Source organism: Sapajus apella, unplaced genomic scaffold (genome assembly GCF_009761245.1).
Source record: "Sapajus apella isolate SASKATOON/1434 unplaced genomic scaffold, GSC_monkey_1.0 scaffold73, whole genome shotgun sequence".
Lineage (NCBI taxonomy): Eukaryota > Metazoa > Chordata > Mammalia > Primates > Cebidae > Sapajus > Sapajus apella.
In genome coordinates, this window is record NW_022437013.1 from 3,771,357 (window position 1) to 3,786,726 (window position 15,370).

At 36.1% G+C, this 15,370-nt stretch overlaps 2 protein-coding genes across 2 annotated transcripts in view; one reads left to right on the top strand and one right to left on the bottom strand.

The window, feature by feature from the left end:
* Positions 1-15,370, top strand: part of TRPC5 (transient receptor potential cation channel subfamily C member 5) — a 289,234-nt gene that overhangs the window by 264,968 nt on the left and 8,896 nt on the right. The window contains exon 10 of the mRNA XM_032250810.1: positions 14,804-15,007. Coding sequence (XP_032106701.1) covers positions 14,804-15,007 — 204 coding nt within the window. The remainder of the gene's footprint in view (positions 1-14,803; positions 15,008-15,370) is intronic.
* The window catches only part of ALG13 (ALG13 UDP-N-acetylglucosaminyltransferase subunit), a 128,802-nt gene that overhangs the window by 16,220 nt on the left and 97,212 nt on the right, over positions 1-15,370 (bottom strand). The gene's annotated exons all lie outside the window — the stretch shown is intronic.

The following is a 15,370-nucleotide window of genomic DNA, read 5'->3' on the forward strand; positions in this document are numbered from 1 at the left end:
GTTTAAAATACATACAAACAAAAAACTAAACTCACCTAGGGATTAAAAAAACAAAAAAACACCAGAATTTCCAGATACCAAAACATCTACTGAATTAAAAAATGGCTGAATACCCATAGGAGTTGAATCATCATTCTCCCTTTTTGAACATGTCCACAGATGGAAATCTGTGTTTGAAAATCTGACTCAGTTCATTTTAGGAAATACTGATTGAATATCTACTTCATTTCAAGAGCTGTGGTAGCAAAACATAAATGTATTTCCAAGGATGAGAGATTGCTATTCTGGACCATCAAAGGGTAAAATGAGAACTCAAGGTTTGTTCCTGGTATTATAGGTTCAGAAGTACAGAGGAAGGAATCAAGAATTATATGGCTCTTACTACATACCAGGGAGTACCCTAGGAATTTTATATTGACTTTTACAACCATTCAGCTTGGTAGGTATTTCCCCCCATTTTTACTGTTGAGAAAACTGACTCAAAGACTTGAATTTACTGGTCTAAGATCACATAGCTAGTAAGTAGAAGAGCAGTATTCCAAATAGTTCTGTGTTGTTTGACCCCCAAAACCTCTGCTCTTTCAACAGCGGCATGCTCTTTCTCAATATTTCATACTGCTCTTACCTCCTATCCTTCTCTGCATCCTAATTTCCCTAAAGAAACACTGCATCCCATGGCAGGATTTCAGGACAGCGATAATTATTATAGCCATAACTGTGTGTGTGTATGCATGCACATGCACACACACATTATACATAAAATTTATATATTGAAATTGTCTTAGTTCAGGTTCTCATCAAAAGCATTCAAACATTTTGCTGGCATATCCTCTTAATGAATTTGGAGAAACAAAATCTATATACAGTATCTCCTTATATAGTTTTGGATTGATGTCCAAATATGTCATCATAAGTTTCAACAGTTGCAAAGGATGTAATTTCTGGAATACGGTAGACATTGACATTTAAAATAAAACTATGTAATTACTCATTTAAATGCATCCGATGTAATCTGAATACTATAGCAACTTCTTACTCATACTCATAGGTTAAGAAAATAAATGGCTTAAGTCTTCTTCAGGGGAAGAAAGTTTACATCATTCCTTTGTCTCCTTGAATTCTCATTTCCATTCCACATCCCCATAAAATTTTATTGTAATGTTATATAATTTTTGCATTTAAGAATTTTATTTTTCATTACTTTGTCATATTTCTTCATAACAAAGCTTAAATTGAAATTTAATTCCACTCATAGGTATATACTCAAGAGGACTAAGAACATATACTTCCATAAAAACTTGTACACAAATACTCATAACAGCATTATTCAAAATACAATAGCAAAGAGTGGAAACAACCTGAATGACCATCAACTGATTAGTGGATAAACAAGATGTCTATACAAGGAAATATTATTCAGCCATAAAGAAAACGAAGTACTGACATGTTACAACATGGGTGAACCATGAAATCATTATGCTAGGTGTAAGAATACACACAAAAGGGAACAATATTTTTAGGATTCCATTTATATGAAATGTTCAAAACAGATAAATCAATAGAGATGAAAGTAGATTGATTAGTGGTTGATAGAAACAAGAAAGGGTGGCAAGATGGGAGTGCTGGAATGTAACTGCCAATAATTTTTTTTTTTTGGAGTGATGAGGATGTTTTAAAACTAGATAGTAGTGATGGTGCTGAACTCTGTGAATATATAGCTGACCCTTGAACAATGCATAGGTTAGGGGTGCTGATCCTTTGTGCAGTCAATAATCTGCTTGTAACTTTTGATTTCCCCAAAACTTAACTACTAACAGCCTAATCCTGATGGAATGCCTTACTGATAACAGTCAATTAACGCATATATTGTATGTTATACATATTATATACTGTATTATTATTTTGAGACAGAGTCTCACTCTGTTACCCAGGCTGGAGTGCAATGGCACGATCTCAGCTCACTGCAACCTCCGCCTCCCGGGTTCAAGCAATTCTTCTGCCTCACCTCCCGAGTAGCTGGGACTACAGGCATGCATCACGCCCAGCTAAATTTTGTATTTTTAGTAGAGACGGGGTGTCACCATCTTGGCCAGGCTGGCCTCAAACTCCTGACCTCATGATCCACCTGCCTCAGCCTCCCAAAGTGCTGGGATTACAGGTGTGATATATACTGTATTCTTATGATGAGGTAAGCTAGACAAAAGAAAATGTTATTAACAAAATCATAGCTGTCCAGTCTATCATTGATAGGCATTTGGGTTGCTTCCAGGTCTTTGCTATTGTACACAGGGCTGCAATGAACATACATGTGCATGTGTCTTTATAGTAGAATGATTTATAGTTCTTTGGGTATATACCCTGTCATGGGATTGCTGGGTCAATGAAAATGTGGTACATATACACCATGGAACACTGTGCAGCCATAAAAAACGATGAGCTCGTGTCCTTTGTAGGGACTTGGATGAATCTGGAAATCATCATTCTCAGCAAACTCAGAACAGAGAGCCAAACACCGTATGTTCTCACTCATAGGTGAATGTTGAACAACGAGAAGACGTGGACTCAGGGAGAGGAGCATCGCACATTGGGGGCAGTTGGGGGGTGTAGGGGAGAGACAGTGTGGGGTGGGGAGGGAGGGGAAGGTGGGGAGGGATAACATGGGGAGAAATGCCAGATATAGTATGCACCTAAAGTAAAATAAATAAATTTTAAAAAGAAAAGAAAGAAAATAGAGGCTTCATCTAGAAAACCTAACATATCCTCAGCTGCTTTCAACATTATAATATATTCATAAGGTAAATACTCACTAGCAAACACATAACAAATTACATGGCATGAGGGTGGGGACCAAATTCATAATAAAGAGAAATGGACCAAACCAACCATGAGACACAAAGTAGAAATCAAAGAAGAAAACAAATATGTAAAATAAACAATATTAAAAGTTAAAAAAAAAAAAAAGAAAGAAAATCATGGCTGGGTGCAGTGGCTCATGCCTGTAATCCCAGCACTTTGGGAGGCTGAGGTGGTAGGATAACCTGAGGTCGGGAGTTCAAGACCAGCCTGACCAACATGGAAAAACCCTGTCTCTACTAAAAATGCAAAATTAACCAGATATGGTGGTGCATGCCTGTAATCCCAGCTACTCAGGAGGCTGAGGCAGGAGAATTGCTTGAACCCAAGATGCAGAGGTTACAGTGAGCCAAGATCACACCATTGCACTCCAGCCTGGACAACAAGAGTGAAACTCCATCTCAAAAAAAAAAAAAATCATAAGGAAGAAAAATATATTTACTATTCAATAAGTGAAAGGGAATCATCATGAGGGTCTTCATCCTTATCATCTTCACATTGAGTACGCTGAAGAGGAAGGGAAAGTGGAGGAGCTGATATTGTTGTTTTAGGGGTAGCAGAGATAGAAGAGGTGGAAGAGGCAGAAGAGACAGGTACACTCAGTGTGACATTTATTTTTCATTTCTGTAAAAATTATCTATATAGTACCAATCTTTGCACCATTTGCTTTGGTTTTCATGCCCATATCATAGAAGGGTCCCTGTCATAAAAAAAGTCAAAAGCAGTCTTGAATAATCAGAATTGCCTAATGTTAATTTGTTTTCTGGCACTGCTTCTTCATCTTCTTTCTCATTGTCTAGCACTGGTTCAGAAGCACTCATCTCCATCAAGTCATCTTCTGTTAATTCTTCTGCTGTCGTATCTGTTAGCTCTTGAATTTCTCCAAGATTCATATCTTGAAACCCTACACTTTTCACCTTTTTGTTTTTTTCCATATCCACAATTTCATTCATGATTTCCGATTGCCTCTGTCATAAATCCTGTGAATTCATGCATAGTATCTGGGTACAGTTTTCTCCAGCAGGAATTTACCATTTTGGGCATTGATGGGTTTTATGGGTTTTTCTATAACAAAGGTGGCATCCTCAATGGTGTAATCCTTCCCGACTTTTCATAATGTTCTCTTTATTGAGGTTTTCTTCCATGGCATTGACATCCTTTCCACAGAGTACCATGTGAAAAGAGCCTTAAAAGTCTTTACGGCCCCCTGACTTAGAAGCTGGATTCAAGGTGCATTTTCGGTCCAGTAGACCACTTTGATGCCTTTGGTGTTAAACTCATAGCATTCTGAGTGGCCAAGGGCATTGTCCAACATCAAAAGATCTTTAAAAGGCAGTCCTTTATTAGCAAAGTACTTCCTGACTTCAGGGAGAAAGCATTGATGGAACCAATCCAGAAAAAGGGTTCTCATTGTCCAGGCCTTCTTGTACAAATGAAAGACTAGCAGCTGGGTTTTATCTTTTTCCTTCAGGGCTAAGGGGTTAGAAGTTTTATAGGTAAGGGCAGTCTCAATCATAAGCCCAATTGCATTTGCACAAAAGATTAGAGTTAGCCCATATCTTCCTGCCTTTAATCCTGGGGCCTGCTTCTCTTCCTTACTAATAATTGTCCCTTGTGGCATTTCCCCCCCAAGAATAGGACACTTTCATCTGCATTTAAAAACCTGTTCAGGCATATATCCTTTCTCTTTAAGAAGAGTCTGGGCCGGGCGCGGTGGCTCAAGCCTGTAATCCCAGCACTTTGGGAGGCCGAGGCGGGTGGATCACGAGGTCAAGAGATCGAGACCATCCTGGTCAACATGGTGAAACCCCGTCTCTACTAAAAATACAAAAAATTAGCTGGGCATGGTGGCGCATGCCTGTAGTCCCAGCTACTCAGGAGGCTGAGGCAGGAGAATTGCCTGAACCCAGGAGGCGGAGGTTGTGGTGAGCCAAGATCGCGCCATTGCACTCCAGCCTGGGTAACAAGAGCGAAACTCCGCCTCAAAAAAAAAAAAAAAAAAAAAAGAAGAGTCTGCGAACTCATCTGCTGCCTCTTCATCGGAAGAAGCTGCTTCTCCTGTTATCTTGACATTCTTAATGCTAAACCTCTTTCTAAAATTATCAAACCATCTTTTGCTGGCATTAAATAATCCAGCTTTAGATCCCTCACCTTCCTTTTGCTTTGTCATATAATGACTTCAGTTTTTCTTGAATCATATTAGAATCTATAGGTATGCCTTCCTTATAGCAATCCTGCACCTACATAAAAAGTGCATTTTCAAAACTAGATATAAAGGTATTTTGCAAAAAGTGCAAAGTTTTTGCACCTGCTGGCATAGCTACAGTGACAAATTTCCTTTTCGTTTTTTACAATGGTCCTTATGTTGAATTCATTTATCTTGAAATAGTGGGCAATCACAGCTGCAGACCTCAATCTAGAGTACATATCAAGAAATTCGACATTTTCTTGTAATGTCATGACATTTCTGTTTCTTGGGAGTACATCCAGCCTTGCTAGTGTACTTCATATGCCCCCCCGGTGTTATCCAAGGTTTACAGTATTGCACTAAATACAATAAAAATATATGAGAACCACAAGAGATCACCTTTTACTACAATATGCAATTTATTGCAGTAATTGTTTATGTGGAAATAAGTGGCACACAGTGTTTTAAATGGACACTCATGACACCTGAGCTCACCACAGTGGCAACAGGAGGTGGCTACAAAATTATTATAGTAGTATACTATGTATTACAGTTAATTTCATGCAGTTGTGATTTAATACTTCACCTTTACATTTCTTTACATTTCTCTTGATGCAAATGGTGCCATGTATGCTCTGTGTGTGCATACATTTTGATAAATTTTAACTTTTTATAATAATTGTGTCTGTTTTATGGTAGTAAATAATATAATAGACTAGTATCTACACATATTTTATGCATTCGGGATATATCTAATTTTTAAAATTTTTCAATATTTCTAGGCTATGTGGTTTTTCTGTGAGTTATTTTAAATTGTTGAACATCTCCAAATAATTTTCCAATATATTTATTTTTTAGAAATCACGAGTGGACTCACACACAGTTCACATGTTGTTCAATGGTCAACTGTATTAAAAACCCTTGAAATACATATTTTAAAGAATTAATTTTATGATGTATGTAATATATCTCAATAAAGCTGTTGCAAAAAAATAATAGAAGAAAACACAGTAGTAAATCTTCATGACCCCATATTAGGCAACAGTTTCTTAGATTAAGACAGCAAAAGTATATACAACAAAAGAGAAAATATGTAAATTGAGCTACATCAAAATAAAATAAGTATAATTACAAAAAAAGAGAAATGTTTAAATACAGTTATCAAAATATTTTTAAACACAAATTTGTGACATGGTAATATATGTGCTTCTTTATTAATTTATTAAATAACAAAATCTAGCAGTGGATCTAATAAATACCTAATTTTAATCTAGAAGCTTGATTTTTATTTTAAACTTACTTCTCAAAGCCATTTAGTCCCTCCTAGAAAAGACAAAAGTATCTCCACTTCATTCATTAATAGCTGATTAGAATCTCTTATCCAGAAATAGGCAATGAAGATCTCAGAAATCAACAGAATCCTCTACTTCAGTGAATTTTAATCATTTAGGGATGTGCAGTTTCCTTTGAAAATATAATGAAAATCCAGAAAAATGCAAAACTTTCAATATTTTGCATACAAATATAGTAGATCCACTGATTCCATTAACTTAATTCATAGAATCAAGTTTAAAAATCCCTGTTTCATTAAATGTCAATATTGGACTCAATCTGCTAATCTTTTAATATGACAGCTAAGCACTGCTACCTTGTAGAGCAAAAAGAAGGCTTTCATGGAATATCTGAAAGGCCAAAGCGAAAATTCTAGGATTTACTAACAGACTGAAGGTTCACTCAAAAACCACTGAAGGCCAACATTGTAAGACATAGCTCTCCTTTTAAAAATCTCATGTGTTAGTAAAGAAACAGTTTTTTATTTTTTTAAAGTGGCAGTTGTTTAACAGCACAGCAGCCTAAGGCAACAAGGCCAGTTAGGGCTAACAAGAAGCTGATTAAAAAAATGTAAAGGAAAACATGGGTAACAAGATGTCCATAGGGGGCTCTGAAAACCTCCAACATAGTCCTAGAAGACTATGGACACATACAGGGCTCTATGCATGCCCAGAAACATCTGAGAAGGCCCTAATCTCTCCCCTCTGGCTAATCTTGAGCTTTGCACAAGCAGTAAGGAAAAGCCAAGGCAGAGTTTTAAACTGAAGGAGCATTGGAGTTGTGTCACAATACATGAGCACCTTAGCAAAGAGTGGGAGACTCACTGATTCAAGGCATTTGATAAAATCACTGTGCAATCATTAACTGAGCACTAGGCTGAGAATAGACTTCAATGGCTTTTTAAGACAAAGAATACAGGCTTATCATAATCAGTCAAATAAAGTCACTCAAGAAACACCAATAAAAACAAAACCTGGTGGGAGGGGCTCAAATGTTCAGATTAATCACATTACATGTTTTAAAATGTCTAGCTTTATCAAAAAATACAAAACATATAAAAAAGCAAGAAAGTATAGCCAATATATAGGAAAAAATATACCAAGAGAAACTGTACCTGAGGAAGCCAAGATGTTGGATTTATTAGAAAACACTAAACCAGCTATTTTAAATGTTTTTTAAATATGACATATCCTATGTCAAAGAACTATAGGAATCCATGTCTAAAGAATTAAAGGAAACTATGAGAATAATTTTTCCACAATTAGAAAATATTAATAAAGTGATAGAGATGATTAAAAAAATCAAATTGAAATTCTGGATTTGAAACGCACAATAACAGAATGAAAAAATCACTACAGAGGCTCAATAGCAGATATAAACTGACACAGAGAATCAACAAACTGGAAGATGGGTCAATTAAGACTGCTAGGGTCGGGCGCAGTGGCTCACGCCTGTAATCCCAACACTTTGGGAGGCCAAGGTGGGCAGATCATGAGGTCAGAAGTTGGAGGCCAGCCTGACCAACATGGTGAAACCCCGTCTCTATTAAAAATACAAAAATGAGCCAGGCATGGTGTTATGTGCCTGTAATCCCAGCTACTCAGGAGGCTGAGGCAAGAGAATTGCTTGAACCCAGGAGGTGGAGGTTGCAGTGAGTCAAGATGGCACTACTGCACTCCAGCCTGAGTGACAGAGCGAGACTCTGCCTCAAAAGAAAAAAAAAAAAAAAAAAGAATTCTACTTTAGGGAACAGAAAGAAAAAAAGGATGAAGAAAATTGAACAGAGCCTCAAAGACTTGTGGAACATCAGATGTACCAACATACACATAATGGAAATCCCAGCAGGAAAGCATAAATGGGAAGAAAGAATATTTGAAAAATAAAAACTTACCAAATTTGATGAAAAAAAATTAATCTATACATCTATGAGCTCACATAACCCCTAGCAGGATAAATACAAAGATATTTACATCATAGTCAAACTGAAAAAGTGAAAGACAAATAACGAATCTTGAAAGCAACAAGAGAAAAATTATTACATCATGTACAGGGGATCTTCAATGTGACAATAACTAATTTTTTTTTAAATCAGAAACCATAGGCACTAGAAGTCATTGTGATGACATATAGAAAATATTTAAAGCAAAAACTACCAATCAAACAAAACTACCCATAAATAACCAAATGAGATTTATCTGTGGAGTACAAAGTACCTATCACATTAACAGGTAGAACAAGAAAAACCCCATTAACATATCAATTGATGTAGAAAAAGCATTTGACAAACTTCAACATAAATTTGTGATTTTTTTAAAATAAAAAAATATCTTAATACACTAGGAATAGAATGTAACTTCCACATCCTGATAAAAGGAATCCACAAAAACCTACAGTTAACATTAAACTTAGTGGTGAAAGACTGAAGGCTTTTTGTCTAAAATCAGTAATAAAGATAGTATATCCACTCTCACTACTTCTAGCCTATGTTACGCAGACAATTCTAGACAATGAGATAAGAAAAAAATCATTAAGGATATACACATTGGAAAGAAAGAAGGAAAACTGTCTTTGTTTGGAAACAGTATGATCTTATATAAAGAGAGTCCCTAAAGAATCCACCAAAAACACTTTCTAGAACAAAAAATTAGCTTAACAAGGCCACAGAATACAAGGTCAACATATAAATCTCAATGTATACTAGCAAGAAACCACTGGAAACTGAAATTTTAAAAGACAGTACCTGCTATTATCTGAAATAAACTAGTCCCATTGAAAATCACTGCAAAGAAAATGAAATACTTAGCTATAAGCTTAACAAAACATGCACAGGACCTATACATTGAAAACTATAAAGCACAATTTAAAAAAATACTATACTGTATTTGGGGACTAGTAGACTCAACAGAATAAAGGTATTAACAATCTTAACAAAGAAAATTAAAGTGGAAGGAATTGTGTTACCTAATTTCAACAGTTACTATATAGCTACAGTCATCAAGACAGTGTGGTATGATGCAGAGATGGACATATAGATTAATGTAACATAACAGAGAATTCAGACATAGACTCTCACAAACATCCCAACTGATTTTTTCTTTTGCATTTAAATAAATCTCACTAAGATATAATTCATATACAATAAAATTTACCCTTTTAAATTGTATTATTCAGTGGTTTTTAGTATATTTGAATATATGTGCAGCCATTATTACTGTCTAATGCCAGAGCATTTCTCATTGAAAAATGATGCCCCATGCACCCTAACAACCACTAATGTACTTTCTGTTTCTATGGATTTATCTATTCTAACTATTTCATAGAAATGAAATAATAGAATACAGCCTTTTGTGATTGACTGGCTACTTCTACTTAGCATAATGTTTTCAAGGTTCTTCCATGTTGTAGCATTTATCAGTACTTCATTCCTTTTTAATGCCAGATTATATTTCATTGTATGAATGTGCCACATTTTGTTCATCCATTTATTGCTTGATGGACATTTGGGTTATTTTCATTCTTCAGTTATTATAAAAATGCTGCTATAAAAATTTGTATACAAGTTTTTGAGTGGAGACACGTTTTAAATGATCTTGGGTATGTACCTAGGAGTGGATTTGCTGGGTCATATGGTAGCTCTATGTTTAACCATTTGAGTAACCTATCATACTGCTTTCCAAAGTGGCTATACCATTTTACACACACACGAGTAATATATGAGGGGACCAATTTTTCTATATCCTCACAAACAGTTGTTATTATCTGTCTTTTCTTATAATAGTCATCCTAATGGGTATAAGGTGGTATCTCATTGTGGTTTTAATTTGAATTTTCCTAATGACTAATGATGTTGAGAATATTTTCAGGGGCTTGCTGGCCATTTGTATATCTTCTTTGGAGAAATGTCTACTCATATGCTTTTCCCATTTTTACATTGATTTGTCTTTTAATTGTTGAGTTGTAATTATTCTTTATATACAATTATACATGTTCCTTATCAGATATATGATATTAAATTATTTTATAACATTCTATGAGTTATCTTTTCATTTTCTTGATGCCGTTTTTTGAAGTAAAAAAGGTTTTAATTTTGGTTAAGTCAAATTTATCTGTTTTCTTTTGACACTTAGTTTTCGGTGTCATATCTGAGAAATTGTTGTTTTATCCAAGGTCACAAAAATTTACTCCTAAGCTTTCCTATTAGAGTTTTATAGTTTTTATCTATTAAGTATAAGCCAATCATCCATTTTGATTTAAGCTCTGTATGTGGTATAAGTCAAGTGTTTAACTGTACTCTTTTGAATGTGGATATCTAGTAGTCCAGCATGCCCCAAGTGATGTTCGGCAAAGGGGCAAACGCAGTTCAATGGAGAAATGAGAGCTGTTCTAACAAATGGTATCAGAGCAATTGTTCACTCATATTTTTAAAAAGATCATGCAGAATGGGCAAAAACTGGAAGCATTCCCTTTGAAATCTGGCACTAGACAAGGATGCCCTCTCTCACCACTCTTATTCAATATAGTATTGGAAGTTCTAGCCAGAGCAATCAGGTAAGAAAAAGAAATAAAGGGTATTCAATTAGGAAAGGAGGAAGTCAAATTGTCTCTATTTGCAGATGACATGATTGTAGATTTAGAAGACCACATTGTCTCAGCCCAAAATCTCCTGAAACTGATAAGCAACTTCAGGAAAGTCTCAGGATACAAAATCAATGTGCAGAAATCACAAGCATTCCTATATACCAATAACAGACTAACAGAGAGCCAAATCAAGAGCAAACTGCCATTCACAATTGCTACTAAGAGAATAAAATACCTAGGAATACAACTAACAAAGGATGTAAAGGACCTCTTCAAGGAGAACTACAAACCACTGCTCAAGGAAATAAGAGAGGACACAAACAGATGGAAAAACATTCCATGATGATGGTTAGGAAGAATCAATATCATGAAAATGGCCATACTGCCCATAGAAATTTACAGATTCAACACTAACCCCATCAAGCTACCGATGACCCTCTTCACAGAACTGGAAAAAACCACCTTAAACTTCATATGGAACCAAAAGAGAGCCTGCATAGCCAAGACAATCCTAAGCAAAAAGAACAAAGCGGGAGGCATCACGCTACCTGACTTCAAACTATACTACAAGGCTACAGTAATCAAAACAGCAGGGTACTGGTACCAAAACAGAGATATAGAGCAGTGGAACAGAACAGAGGCGTCAGAGGCAATGCCACACATTTACGACCATCTGATCTTTGACAAATCCGACAAAAACAAGCAACAGGGAAAGGATTCCCTGTTTAATAAATGGTGTTGGGAAAACTGGCTAGCCATGTGCAGAAAACAGAAACTGGACCCCTTTCTGATACCTTACACTAAAATTAACTCCAGATGGATTAAAGACTTAAACGTAAGACCTAACACCATAAAACCCTAGAAGAAAACCTAGGAAAAACCATTCAGGACATAGGCACAGGCAAGGACTTCATGACTAAAACACCAAAAGCATTGGCAACAAAAGCCAAAATAGACAAATGGGATCTAATTAAACTCCAGAATTTCTATACAGCAAAAGAAACAATCATTAGAGTGAACCGGCAACCAACAGAATGGGAAAAAATTTTTGCAATCTTCCCATCTGACAAAGGGCTAATATCCAGAATCTACAAAGAACTAAAACAGATTTACAAGTAAAAAACAGACAAACCCATTCAAAAGTGGGCAAAGGAAATGAACAGACAGTTTTCAAAAGAAGACACATATGAGGCCAACAAATATGTGAAAAAATGCTCATCATCACTGGTCATTAGAAAAATGCAAATCAAAACTACATTGAGATACCATCTCATGCCAGTTAGAATAGTGATCATTAAAAAATCTGGAGACAACAGATGTTTGGAGAGGATGTGGAGAAATAGGAACACTTTTACACTATTGGTGGGAGTGTAAATTAGTTCAATGATTGTGGAAGGCAGTGTGACAATTCCTCAAGAACCTAGAAATAGAAATTCCACTTGACCCAGCAATCCCATTAGTGGGTATATACCCAAAGGATTATAAATCATTCTATTATAAAGATACATGCATATGTATGTTTATTGCGGCACTGTTTACAATAGCAAAGACCTGGAACCAACCCAAATGCTCATCGATGGTAGACTGGACAAGGAAAATGTGGCACACATACACCATGGAATACTATGCAGCCATAAGAAATGATGAGTTCGTGTCCTTTGTAGGGACATGTATGAATCTGGAAACCATCATTCTCAGCCAACTGACACAAGAACAGAAAATCAAACAACACATGTTCTCACTCATAGGCAGGTGTTGAACAATGAGAACACATGGACACAGGGAGGGGAGCATCACACCCTGGGGTCTGTTGGGGAGGGGCTAGGGGAGGGACAGCATGGGGTGGGGAGGGTGGAGAGGGATAACATGGAGAGAAATGTCAGATATAGGTGACGGGGGATGGAGGCAGCAAACCACATTGCCATGTATGTACCTATGCAGCAATCCTGCATGATCTGCACATGTACCCTAGAACCTAAAATACAATTAAAAAAAAAAAAAAAGAATCTCAACATAAATCTCTTCCATTATAGAAGAATCAACTCAAAATGGATCACAGAACTAAAGGCATATCTTACAACTCTAAAAGTTGTGGAGGAAACATAAGAGAACATTGTCATCACCTTGGGTTAGCTGAAGATTTTGTAGACATGACACAAAAAGCACAATCTATTAAAAAAAGATAGTTTTATAAACATGATAATTTTGATGATCTCAAAAGTAAAATTTTGCTCTAGTAAAGACATTATTAAGAGAATGAAAAGACAAGATACGGACTGAAATAAAATATTTCGAGTCACAGATTTAACAAAGAGATGGTATCTAGAATATCTATCTATCCATCTGTGTGTGTGTGTATGTGTGTGTGTGTGTGTGTGTGTGTGTGTGTGTGTGTACAGATAGACATATAGATATAAATGGGCCAAGGATCCAAAGAACACTTCATCACAGAAGATATACAGATGGTAAATAAGCATGTTAAAAGATGCTCAACATCATTAGCCATTTGGGAAGTGCAAATTATAACCATAATGAGATCCCACTACGTACCTGTTAGAAGGAGTAAACTTTAAAAACCTGACAAGCACTAAAAAATATATAGAGCAATTAGCGAAAATGGAAGACAGTATAGCCACTCTGGAAAAACAGTTTGGCAGTTTATTATAAAGTTTAACACACACTTAACACACGATTCAGCAATACCACTCCCAGGTATTTAAGTTAGAAAAATTAAACCTGTGTTTAGACAAAAACCTGTACATGAATGGTCATAGCAGCTTTATTCATAATTGCTATAAACTGGAAATAACCCAAATGTTCTTCAGTGGGTAAACAAATAAACCATTGTACATCCATATAATAGAAAACTACTCAGCAATATGATTGAATGGGCTATTGATACATATGAAAACACAGATGAATCTCAAAGGTGTTATGCTGAGTAAAATAAGCCAGTCTTAAAAAGTTACCTACTATATGATTCCATTTATATGACATTTTGGAAAAGCTAAACTATAGGGACAGAAAACAGAGCAGCAGTTGTCAGAGGTTAGTTGGGAGAGTTACAAAGAGGTAACAATAGGGAATTTTGGAGGGTGATAGAAATGTGTAACCTGATTGTAGTAGTGATTACATCAGTCAATACATCTCTTAAAAATCCTAGAAATGTACACTAGGGTGTGTGTGTGTGTGTTATGATAATATTGGTTGTTACATGGGTATATATACCTGTCAAAACTCATCAAACACTGTAAGTGGTTGAATCTTATTCTTTGTAAATTATGCCTCAATAAAGTTGAAGTTTTTTAAAAAACAAAGCCTCCCACCATAATCGCACTCCTTAAAAATAACTACTATTGACAGTTTAGTGTGTACTTGTCTAGAACATGTAAGCATGTAATATAAAATATTTTTCGGTTGTATAAACTGGATCATTGTACATAATATATATTGTGCTTTATATTGTTTATTCATTTAGAGGGCCTGAACAAATGCATATATATAAAAATATGTTTATTGATCTACATTTTAGTATTTATATTTAATACCATTTTGTAGATGTAACACCATTTATTTAACCAGTTCTACTGTTGAATATTTAGGTTGCTGCCAGTTTTTTTGCTACTATTATCTGTGCGACAGTAAACAGCCCTGTACATACATATTTTTATAAGTATATATATTGGATATATTTCTAAGAGTAGGGTAACTGGGTGACAGGTTATGTATGATTTGAATTTATATAGCTATTGACATATTGCCCTCTATAGAAGCAACTAGAAAGTTTAGAATAAGAAGTGGGTATGTCGTGCAGTTTCCCATCCCAAATCCTTGAACTTTTGTCTTTCATAGGATCATGCTGATATTGAGTGGAAGTTTGCAAGGACGAAGCTCTGGATGAGTTACTTTGATGAAGGTGGAACGTTGCCACCTCCTTTCAACATCATCCCAAGCCCCAAGTCATTTCTATACCTTGGTAACTGGTTCAACAACACCTTCTGCCCCAAAAGAGACCCTGACGGTAGACGGAGAAGGCGAAACTTGAGAAGCTTCACAGTAAGACTTTTTAAAATTATGAATCTTTTTATTTTTGAGACGGAGTCTTGCTCTGTCACCCAGGCTGGAGTGCAATGCCACAGTCTCAGCTCACTGTCAACCTCTGCCACCCAGGTTCAAGCAATTCTCGTGTCTCAGCGTAGCTGGGGTTACAGGCATCTGCCACCATGCCTGGCTAATTTTTGTTTTTGTTTTCAGACGGACTCTGGCTCTGTCACCAGGCTGGAGTGCAGTGGTGCGATCTCGGCTCACTGCAACCTCTGCCTCTGGGTTCAAGTGATTCTCCTGCCTCAGCCTCCCAAGTAGCTGGGACTACAGGTGGGCACCACCATGCCCAGCTAATTTTTGTATTTTTAGTAGAGA